This window comes from Physeter macrocephalus, chromosome 2 (assembly GCF_002837175.3).
Source record: "Physeter macrocephalus isolate SW-GA chromosome 2, ASM283717v5, whole genome shotgun sequence".
Lineage (NCBI taxonomy): Eukaryota > Metazoa > Chordata > Mammalia > Artiodactyla > Physeteridae > Physeter > Physeter macrocephalus.
In genome coordinates this window covers 12,309,210-12,321,726 of record NC_041215.1, presented here as the reverse complement: position 1 = coordinate 12,321,726, position 12,517 = coordinate 12,309,210, and the positions used below count along the sequence as shown (strand labels likewise).

General features: G+C 38.1%; 1 protein-coding gene across 1 annotated transcript; it reads right to left on the bottom strand.

The window, feature by feature from the left end:
- Positions 1-2,571: 2,571 nt before the first annotated feature.
- OR11L1 (olfactory receptor family 11 subfamily L member 1) lies at positions 2,572-3,356 on the bottom strand. The gene is given in 2 exon segments (XM_024116257.2): positions 2,572-2,762; positions 2,765-3,356. Coding segments are annotated over 2 exon segments (783 nt in total).
- Between the last annotated feature and the right edge of the window lie 9,161 nt (positions 3,357-12,517).

Below are 12,517 nucleotides of genomic sequence, written 5' to 3'. Positions count from 1 at the left end.
TTTATCTCATTCTTTCACAATTGCATTTCTCAGGGTAATTGTTTGCATATACACAAATGCTTGCATTTCCTTACAAGCCAGTCCCTCCCCCACTGTTATCAGTCTGATGTGCACTCTCCCCAGTCCAAAGATGCTGCCTTTCCCAGGAACAACAGTACCCTCTGTGTTGAGAACTTTGAGAAAAACATATTAATCTTCACCTTCCATGCTCAATGCCTCTTCCTTCTAGAACATTCTCTTCCCTTAGAAGAGTCTATACAACCACTTCACAATTGCCCTTCCACCTCTGTGGTTATTCCTTCTTAGTCCCTTTTCAGGTTCCTCTCCTCTACTTAAAAGTTATGGAGTTATATTTTGAAAATCCTCCATGCTCTTTCACTTTTTTTTTTTTTTTGGTTTACACTCTTTCTCTTGGAAATCTTATTCATTTCCATATTTTTGAATGTGATCTATATGTTTAAAAAAGTTCCTAATTTTTATCTCTCAGTCAGGTTACTCCTCTGAGCTCCAGATCCATACATCCAAATGTCCATTTGGCATCCTCATATGTGGATCAGTAATCTTTTTTCCCCATATGCAGAGCCAGGCACCCATCATGTTTAAAATTAGAAAGGATCTTTTGGCAAGATAACTTAAGTCTTATTAAATGTAAGGCACAATCAATATAATCAGAGACAAAGATTTGCAAGATAAGATATTTGATTGTTTTTGGATACTCTATCCAAAGGTCCAGATCAATGATACTTTCCTGCCTATATCACCCATTTCCTGTCCTATCTCAGATTCCAGTACATTGCTTTCCTTCTACCCAATATTTGAACCAGATGGATCTGATGAGGACTAACAACAGTCCTCATGAGTCAAGTCCCAGGAGGAAGTGTGAACTTGAGCACTGGGAGAAGAAAGGTAAGAAGAACCAAGGACAGGTGGTGAGATGAAATTATATGAGCTAAAGAGTCAAACTGCACTTACCCCTGAAGCTCAGGGGTTGATGTGGAGCGTATCACAAGTTTGTGAAGAGACTACAGACTGGTGCCACTTCACAAGAATAAAGGATCCCAGATTTTCCACTCCTGCACTCATCATTGTGAGGCATTTCTATGATAGATTACATTATCAAATCTAAATCAAACCAAACTCTTCTTCTGTGTGGGCTACTGCAGTGCCTCCAGAATCTCTTGTTCTCTTTCAGTCTTTTCTCTAAACAGTAGTGGGATTTGCAAATGCAAAAATATATCATGTCTTTCCAAATGGATACCCTTTGATAATCAATGATTTTTTTTTTTAGTGTAAAATCCAAAAACCCTACAGGGCTTTGAATGACCTACATGGACTAGCTCCTGCCTTTCTCTCCAGACTCATCTATTTCCTCCATCCCCAGGTTCCCCTGGTCGCTTCTGCCATTTATGCCATGTTCTCTGCATGGGCCACTATTTCCATTCTTATCCTTCTCATCCTGGAGAGATGAAATAATTTAGGACTTTATTTCATAGCAATCATCACAAATATAAAGAAATCAATTATGCCTTTGATGACTCATTACATATTTCTCTCTCCCTCAAGACTATAGGCTCCCTTAAGGCAAAGTCTTCCCTGGCCATTTCCTGAGTAACTCAGACTGCAGCAGGGATATTGGCATATATCAACGGACTGAAAATATTTGTGGAATTAGTGAATAGAATAGTGTGCAGGATTAGTAGAGTTTTCTAAATATTGATTGACTTAAAGTATGAAAGTGTTTTAAGCCTTTTACTATAGAGACTTTGACTCCTAGAGCTCACAAGAACATATAATACTTTGGTCTTTTCTTTCCCTTCATTTTCTTTCCCTTCTCTTCCCTCTTCTTCCCTTCCCATCTCTCTTCCTCCCTCCCTTCCTTCCTTCCTTTCTTCCTTCCCTTCTTTCTTTTGTCTTTTTCCCTCTCTTTCTCCTTATACCGGTTACTTCCCCTCCACCTATCTTCTGTCCCTCTCCCCCTTCCTTCTTTCTTTTCTTTCTTAGAATTGACAAAGAAAACACACAAAAAACAAAAAACCCTCCAAGTGACTATACTAAATCTTTGGCACTTCAAAAATCCTTCTTTGTTTTTTCCTGTCACTAAAAGATAATTCTGGTCCACACATATTTCACTTATCTTTTCTTTTTTTCATTCATTCATTCCACAGATATTTAACAAGCACTGAGAACACCACGAGTTGAGTCTACAAGACAAGTCTCCTAACAGTACTTAAAAGATGTATAATTTTCTGTACATAGGCTTTATGAACTCAAGAGTAATCCTTTCATAGAATCTGAAAATATTGTGTATATAAACATCATGCCCTGGAATTATAAAGTCAGATTCCCATCAGAAGATGAAAGTGTCCAGGACAAAGTTGTCTCCAAAATGTTTTGATAGAGGCAATTTATCTTCTGAGCAGTTGTTGGCAAGGGTCCATAAAGAAGCTGTTTTATTATGGCTTGTGGAATTTAAAGTAATGTCAGTGATGGCATTCAGGTTTGAAGGCTCTGAACCTGCCCCTCACTTATCCCTGAACCTAATCCACTCTGTATTCTGTGTGTTGATTTTCTTTATCCAATAAAGAAACCTGACTTCACTCTTACTCCATAGATGCCAAAAGTCCTTCTCATGACTTTTCTAACAGCGTCTTCGAAGTCTTTGTTTCTCAAGCTGTAGATAACAGGGTTCAGCAGTGGGGTGACCACAGTATAGAAGACAGAAATAATCTTGTTGATTTCTGGTGACAGGTGGAGATTGGGGAAACATACGTGGAGACCGTGGTTCCACAGTAGATAGTGACAACAGCCAAATGGGAGCCACATGTGGCAAAGGTCTTCACCTGGCCAGAGGCTGAAGGAATTTTCAATATGGAGGACACAATAAAAACATAGGACACAAGTGTAAGAAAAAAGCAAATGCACAGCACAGCAGCTGACAGGGTAAAGATGACCATCTCAGTGATATAAACATTGGAACATGAGGGCTGCATAAGGGGAGGGAGGTCACAGAAGAAATGATTGATCTGGTTGGGCCCACAAAAATCCAACTTGGAAATCATCAAGGAGGGCAGGAATCCTGTGCTGATCCCTGTCAACCAGGAGATTGCCACCAACTTGGTGCAGATCTCAGGACTCATCAGGAAAGAGTAGTGCAGTGGGCTACAGATGGCCAGATACAAGCCGTAGGCCATCATGGCCAGAAGAAAGCACTTGGTAGCCCCGAAGAACATAGAGAAGTAGAGCTGTGCTGTGCATTCTCCCCTCAAACAATATTTAAGGATAACCTGCTCTTCGCGTGCATGTGTTTGCATGTGCATGTGTGTGAAGCCCTGTGCTGAGATAACCTGTACCTCCATCGTTGTACTTTCTTGCCCAGTTAGATACCATGCTCAGCCATTGTAATCACTCCTTCCTGTATACATTCAACAATAAATCTTTCATTTGCTTTCATTTAATTCATTGTCAAACCCAATTCTGGTTAGTCAACATCCATCTGCTATACATGAACTTCCATCCAGTAAAGGAGGTGACAGACAACAATGTAGCCATTTTAAAATTCACAACCAGTAAATTCCAGTGTGTCCTTATTGCTTGGAGCAACCATTCTACATTTCCTTCATCTAATCACGTTCCATTCTTCTCAATGATTGTTTCATAATGTTCTTCTCATTTCAAACTTCCAACACTTCTTTGCTGTGTATCTATACCCTCAGCAAAATACCTATTGTACAATTAAACAACAGCAACAAATCCAGAAAAACAAAACTGAAATCCTCCAATGGGAATATCCAGACCCTCAGGCTACTAATATCCCCAACTACCTACCATTAGTTCCTGTGCATCTGTTTGTCCAGGTTAAGGGAAATCCCTCCACATGTGCTTCCGGTGTTACACCCGCTCACATAGTTGAAGGTATTGCAGGTACTACACCCTCCTATGCCCCTGAATAAATAACGACCCCCTGTCTGTTGGATCATTTCCTCAGCATGTCAACAGGCTGGTTCTCTCCCTTTTAAAATGACAGAACAGAGAAAAAAAAGGTCCTGTTGTTATTCTGTTCTGCATTTTTCTGCTCATTTTTACTCCTTCCCTCTTGAAAGTGTTGTGTCTCCTAGCTGCCTGTATTCCCACTTGAATCCACTGAATTATGTTTTCCCTCTCCACTACACCAAAATCACTCTGCTGGACCATTGCCTTTCAATCATCCATCCTCATTCCTAATCGTCCTTATTTGTTGTCAGCATTGCACAGTTGATTCCTCCCTCTTCCTGGATCTACTCTTGTCAATCAAAGTGCATGATTACTTGCTCTTTGAGTTCAACTGCAGGCTTGTCTTTTCACATTTTATCCATTTCTTCTTCTAGCAGCTCTACATCCTCCAACCTGCATATGTATGACCTCGGGGCTGAATACCTCTCAATCTACCTCACTTCCCTCAAAGTTTCATGCAGTCTTTTGACTTTAAATGTCATCACTTGGCTTTCAACACCCTAAAGTGTGAATCAAGCTTGAATATAAGACTCATGTAAACAACTGCCCTATTTGAAATGCATACTGACACATTTAATCAGCATCTGAAACAACACAAACTATCCTGCATTCCTGCCTCACCCACCAGCCTCCCCTTAGCAAGTCTCCTCCCATCTCATTGGGTCCCTCCATCCTCCCACTTGGTCAGGCCAGAAACCTGGAATTTGATTCTTGTTTCTCTCACACCCAGTATCTGGTTTCTTACCCAAATTGCCTGGCTCCACCTGAAAATATATCCAGAAGCTGATCACCATTTAACAACAACATTGCATCCTCCCTGGAAAAAAAAAAAAAGTTCCAACTCCTCTCACCCGGATTGTTCAATAGTCTCCTTGCAGCCCCTCCACATCCATCTGCCCTTCTTCAGTAAATACTCAGTAAAGCAGCCAGAGTGAAACTTTTAGAACAGAGCATGCCATTCCTCTGCTTAAAGCACACTGCAACACCCAGCTTACACAGGGAATATAAATGTACTGTGAAATCTTCCTGATAAGTAAATAAAACAATGTGGCCAAACAATCGGCTTCTTCATATGTCACAAATCCACTGTTCTGCTAATTCATTGTTTTTATTTTAGTTCTCTATTTTTGCTGTGCTCTATTTTCTCCTCTTGTACTTGGGTAAAATCACTAGGAATCTTATCTTCATTTGACAATGAAAAATTCAGATAGAGTAAAAATGGTATTTTAACAAAATCTATGCATTTGTTACCAGGAACACATTAAAGGATTTGTCATATATATATATATACTGAACTGTATGGTATGTAATTTCTTAAAGCTTTAGAAAGGGAAACATTGCCAAAGCCTTCACAGTTTACCAGGCCCTACTTATTCTCTCTATGCACTGCCTCTCCAATCTTTTTCTTTACATATTCTGCTCCAGACACTCTGTCTTCCTTAGTATTGTTCAAACTACACAGGTCTTGTCTCCTTTTCTATTCAACACAGCCCAGTTTCCTGGGATATTGTCCCTGCACATTTCTAAATGGTTCATATATCATGTTCTTCCATTCTGCTCAGATACCACCTTCTCCATGATGCCTTCCCTGACTACTCTATCATCATTCTGGGAGCCTATGACATCAATTCAAGATAAATGTGTTGTGTATATCTTGGTTCAAAGACAGAATATTCCAACAGTTCTGACTTGAAGCCATTGAATGAACAACTAAAGGATACTAGAATACTATTATTTAATAATAAAGATTGATTGATCCTTTAAGCTCGAAGTAATTAAGGTAATTCTAGCATTTGGAAATAATCAGTATTTAATTATTTCAATAGGTGGTGAGTTCTTCATTACAGAAAGTATTTAAGCAAAGAAAAGTTCAGTTTCCTTGCGCACTTGAATTGCATTGTGGGAGGGATTCCGATTGATTGTTTTGTTGATTGATTGATTTGTTCAGAAAGAGAGATATGATGGAAGATTTCCTGAGACACAGCAATGCTCACAAAGTCTCTTAGTAAAGTCACAAAGCCATTTTGGAAAATGATCCTTTTTTGCCTGCCTTTCTCTCATTTTTTGGTATGTATATTACCATGGGACTCAATTTAAAATAAACAATGAATAGATTAAAAAAAAAATTAAACATGGAGAACAATAAGGACCTGGTTTGGGAGCCCACAGGGAAAGCAAAACAGCGTTGTATCATGAGACTAAGTTTACAAGGCATTTGGCCCAGTTTCCTAGTCATCTAAAATCTCTCCTATAATGCACATTCAAGTGCACAAGGAAACCAAACTCTACTAATCACCATTCTTTGCTTAAATACTTTCAGAAATAAGAAACTCACCTAATGAAATACTGATTATTTACTAATTATTTCCAAGTGATAGAATTACCTTAATTACATTGAGCTAATAAAAAATTCTGATTCCTAAAATGCTGTGCTGAGTTTACTTCAGTACTAGAATAACCAGTGTAACCTCAGATCTAATGCTGTAGCTTTATTATGCAAATTATATACATATGAAATTATGTAAAATAAATATAATCAAGAAGGTTATTGTCCTTATATGCAGTCTTTCCTAGAGTCAACTAAATGGCCTTTGGCATCTCAAGATTTCTTTTTGGTTACTTTTTAGCTATTACAGTTTTATATGCTAAACAATTTAGGCAAGATAATTTAATTTGTCTCCAAGTAGATAGAGCATCAGCAAAGGCTTAGCCTTGGTAATGAGGAATAATTTTTCGAATTCAATATCCTCACCCACGACAACCAAAATAACAAAATTTGTGTCATCAACACTAAAACACACCATTTGGATTTCTTTCTGAGAAACTTCGAGCCTCTCCACATGAACCTCCCCTACCTGTCAGTCTCCCCAGCATGAAGAGCCCTAAATCATGGATCCAGGATCTGCCTTGCTCTCTTGTAACCAAAATACGGACTGTGCTTTTTTCTTGAGAGCAGGAATTTGCCATCTTTTGCTGGAGTTGGATGCTGCGTAAAGCAGACTTCTCCTTTCAATAATTCTGTGTCCTTGAGGACTTGGCTCTTCCGAGACTCCTGTTCCCCAGACATTCTTCTGTAATTTGCCAATCAAATTAGTAAACAATGGAACCAACCTTCTGAGATTCAGCTCTTCCCACTGAGGCTTAGATGTCGGTAACACTCGGGATAGATGCAATTCTTACATTCTTTTGGAAGTATAATTTTAAAATTTAACTTAAGATCAGTCCCAATGATATTTAACTAAAAATTAAATCAAATTTTAAAAGTGTCTTTTTAAAATCTAGCAAGCATGTAATTAGTGTGAGTGGCTATCCTGAGGACTGAATGTATGACAGCTGTTTTTTGTTGAATGGCATTTCTCCAACAAGCTTTAATTACAGGTGAGACTAAATTTTAAAAAATCATGACTGCAAATTCATTCATTCATTCAATTAAAGCAATCTGTACCCAAGCTCATTCTGAGTGTTAATCTGTCGATCTAACACAAAAATGCGATTTGAGAATTAGGAGATGAATTGGAAAAGAAAAAGTTCTTAACCCATCCATAATATAGCAGGATTAAAAAAAAAATTCAAGTGTATGGAAGTCTGTCTAATTAAGAAGACCAAATTTATTAATATTTCTAGTTAAATGAAATTTGTGTCTTTTAATTTAAAATAAAATATTAAACGATTGAACAAATTAAAAAACAAATTAAAATTGCATTTATTTTGGATAGTTTTTGATGATCCATTTAGTCAGCAAATATGCATTTAGCACCTACTATGTGCTTGGGGCTCATCCATGCATTGGGATTCACCAGTGAATCACACAAACACTATAGCCTGATGAGGTAGGCTGACATAATTCCTTATTTATTGATGTTTGATTTAATTAATATAATTTAAAATATATTCAAAATAATATGATTCATGTATATATATTTTTTAGGAAACTTGGAGAAGAAAATACAGACAAAAATATATCTTTTTAAATGTCTATTGTACAGTCTCCCAGAATTAAACGTCTTATATCTTACGTTCGAAACTTTTTTGTGTGTGTCCCACACGTGGGTAGTATAACTGCATTACCACTTATAGCCTATATCTTGGCATATGTGCAGGTAATTTTTTTAGCCTGTATCTTGCCCTTTTGTTGCAGATAATTTTACAGCTAATTTGCATCATAGGTCTTTTCTCGTGCTGTTGAATTTTGGAAAAATAATTAAATACCATTTATGGACCACATTATAGTCCACTCTTTGGCGTAGGGTTTTTATATCTGATCCCAAATCCAGATCTTGTAATTCCTACATGTTTGCCGAAAGAATATGAGAGTCCTGATAGGGCCTGCAGAGCACACCAGAAGCATCATCGAACACAAGACCTAGAACTAGAGGTAAGACAGGGCCCATTTCTACAACCCTGCATTTGCTCACATCTCGAATTTCTCACATTTAATATATGGATGTGGTTTACAGCACCTCCTTCAGAGAGTGTTACAAATCTCACACAGGACCTTGCCTATGTTAATTTATTCCAGAAGCTATAGTGGCCCCTTACTCTATGCAGGCCCAGAGTGAAGGTACTTTGGAGTAAAAATTTGAATAAGATAACATTCTTGTCCTTGAACCCATCAAATCACTTAAAAAATTCTTAACATAAATTCATTTTGAATGTAACATTACTGAATAAATCTACTTTTATTAACATGTACCTTGTGCTGATTGGAGCTCATATGCATGGGAAACAGGCCTAGGGCCAGCATTTTTCCCACTCCACTGATCAGTGTCTTAGAGACCTTCAGTTATCACTCACAGTCACAAGGAGCCTTCTCTGCCTCAAACTTTCTCTGAATCCCCTCCATAGAAGCACCCCTTACATAGCCAGTGAAAGCTGAAGCTGTGTCTACAGAGGACATTAGACAACCTTAAGCTCAGTGAATTATCAATATAGACTTAGGGGAAAAGGAACAATAAAAATGCAGGATACAACTGCTGAAATGAAAACCAACAGATAATGGAAAACTACTCAGCCATAAAAAAGAATGAAATAATGCCATTTATAGCAACATGGATGGACCTAGAGATTATCATACTAAGTGAAGTAAGTCAGACAGAGAGAGAAAAGAAAAAAATGATTTCACTTACATGTAGAATCTAAAAAACAAAACAAATATACAACTGCTGAAATGAAAACCAACAGATAATGGAAAACTACTCAGCCATAAAAAAGAATGAAATAATGCCATTTATAGCAACATGGATGGACCTAGAAATTATCAGGCTAAGTAAGTGAGACAGAGAAAAACAAATACCACATGATATCCCTTATATGTAGAATCTAAAATATGATACAAATGAACTTATTTACAAAACAGAGATAGACTCACAGACATAGATAAACTTATGGTTATCCAAGGGGAAAGATGGGAAAAATTAGGAGTTTGGGGTTGGCAGATACAAACTACTATATATAAAATAGATAAACAATGTCTTACTGTATAGCACAGGGAACTATATTCAATATCCTGTAATAAACCATAATGTAAAATAATATAAAAAAGAATACATATGTATATACATATACATATATAGACACACATATGTATGTATAACTGAATCACTTTGCTGTACACCAGAAACTAACACAGCACTGTAAATCAACCATACTTCAATTAAAAAACAATAAAAAAGAGGAAAAACTGAGAAAAAAATAAACAACCAATAGCGATCCTTTTAAAAACCACAAGCAGGAAGGAAAGTGCTGTGTCAGTTGCTTTTGAGGGTTGTGCTGGCTGTTTTTTTGTTGTTTTCATTACAGAGTGGGCTGAGCTTGGGGCTAGGAGAAGATAAATTCCCGAAGCTGAGGCAAAGGTGTGGTCAAAAGATCTGAGAACCTTGTTGAAAAAGACTCAGGCTAGGAAAGAAAATAAGAATGTCCTGGAGAGATGGCTCAGGAGCCCAAAGCCACCATGTCAAAGTAGTTAGGAAAGGTGAGCAGGGAGGAATGGTCAGAGGAGGAGAATCCTGTATTGTCAGAGAAGGCAGAACACACATGAAGTGGAGTATTAGAGAAGGATGATGGCAAGGGGTGAGGATATTGACTAAAAGATTTAGAACTATGCAATCTGCAAATGAATCGGAGAAAGGAGTCAGGGTAAGGATCCAGGAGTGGGTGCACCAAAATGTGATTAAGATGTGTTTTATTCACCTCAGAAGAATGATCATGAGAAAACACAAATTTAATTTAGACTAATCCTATTAAACAAGAAAGTACTCGGGAAGGCATTTTACATAACATTTGTAAATACAGTGACATCTACTTATAATCCAGTCCACTACTTACCTGCACAAATGCGCTGTAAGGAAAATTTGTTTTTTTAAGAACAATGGTACAGAGGCCATTCCTAGCCTCCCAATGCTAGAGACAAAGCCTAGCTTAAATTCAGTGACCCTAGAACCAGTCAGGGAAGAAGTGCCATCTAATGTCAGCTCACCCACTCCATCTCACCCTCCTGAAAACCATTTTGACCCCTGCATCCAAGGTCAGTGACCTTCCCTTAGCCTTTTAGGCACTAGGAAATCTGCATTCAAGTGAGCTGAACTATTAATTCCTCCATACATTTGAGCAATATGTTGCTTTATTATGTCTCCAACATAGAAATGTGTTCTAGCATCTTCGAGAGTCACAGCAATATAAGTCAAAATCATATATGTAAAATGTAGAAAAATATGGATCTCACATTTGACATAATATAGTCACTGAAATTTTACCCTCCATTAGCTTCTAGGATAAACTGTACTGATTCTGTTCATTCATTCTCACACTCATTTATTCAACCAGTATTCATTGGGTGTCTTATGTGTCAGTTGCTCTTCAAGTTACTAGAGATATAATATTGAAGAAAATAGAAAAAAAAGTCTCCTGCTTACATTCTAATTATCCATTTATTTTGCTATTTCTTCTCTTTTTCTTTAATTAAATATAAATACTTACTACATGCCAGAACCTGTATCAAATGTGTGACATCTATTAGCTTATTCAATCCTCTGAACAGCCCTGCAGGAGTGGCACTAACAATGTCCTCATATTTTAAAGGAAGTTTGGTACAGAAACTTGTCTAAAGCCCCTTATCTAGCAAGTGGCACAGTCTTCAGCCTGGGACTAGGGTCTGCTTTTCTATTGTTGAGACTTTTGCCCTTTTCCTTTCTTTTCTAAATTCACATCTTCGATGTTCTGCTCATAACTGTCTCTTCTTGTTCTCAAAGAATCTCTCTGTTTTAATTATCCACCTAACCTTTAGGTAGACAACTTCAAAACCCTTTAGACCTTGCCCTCCACCAAAGCTCCAGGCCAAGCCCTGGGCCTTAGAATAAGGACCCACAAACCACACAGGAGCTGCAAGGACCTGAGTCATCTGTCCCTGCCTCTCACTGGGACCTTATCTACTGCCACTCATCCTCACCTTGCACACATACCAGCCTGCCTGGCTGCCTCATGTCCTGGGGTGCATTCTGCTCCCTCCAGCAGCAGTTCATCTTGTGTACCCTGTGCCCTCTGACTGTTCTGCTTGATAGAGTCCCCTTCCTATGCTCAGCCTGTAGTCACTCTTCAGTTATTAACTCAGAGACTCCCAAGGGCCAAACTCCAATCCCACAGGAGTTCAAAGCCCTGTTATATTCTTGCAGCACTGGTGAGTGTCCTTTCTCCCAGGTGTTAGTTTCTAGTTGTATGAGTTCTCCTGATGCATCTAAAGGTTCCCTTGAGAGCTGGGTCATTTGTCTTTTGCTTACCCTTGTGTCCGAGACTTGCAGTTTGTGCTGAGGAACACATATTGAAGGATTGAAGGATTTGCTACAGGCATGCCCATCATTGCTTCAAACTCAACAAAATGGAAATTACATTTTGTTCAGATGACAGACACTTTCCACATTTGTCTACTTTCTGGCTGACCTAATGACCTCACCATATTCATCCCAAGTAGGGATCACATCCTTTCTGTCAAATCATCTCTCTTCTCCTATATCTTTCTCAGCCTTCACCACCTCACAGGTGCCACATATGCTTGAATTATTTCTTATAACCAATGCCTTAACCTACAGCTTTGCCACCTCCAAGATATGCTTTGCAACAATCAGAACATGTGTGCAGTCATTATAGGACTCACTGAACTGGGCCAGGTATTTATTTAAATGCTTTGCATTGTTGTTGGGCTATAGACCCATCATTATTATACACACATTTTTTTTTTGGATCTCCCTATCAACCCATCTACCCAAATTTTTTATCATGGGCTAATTAACAGGAGGTAGAAAAAATAAAGTTTGGAAAAAAAAACCCAAAACTTTAAGAAATCATTATGCCATATAAGGATAAGAAGGTCATGGGGTAGTTTAGAAAATAATGGAAGGAAGGAGCTAAGCAATTCTCCAAATTTACTGACAGTGAAAACATGAGAATTCGGGTTCCAATAAGGTATACTTATGAGGGATTCTGTTAGAAATGATCAGCTTCCTAGGAGGCTAGGGTAACTAGAATGTTAATTTTA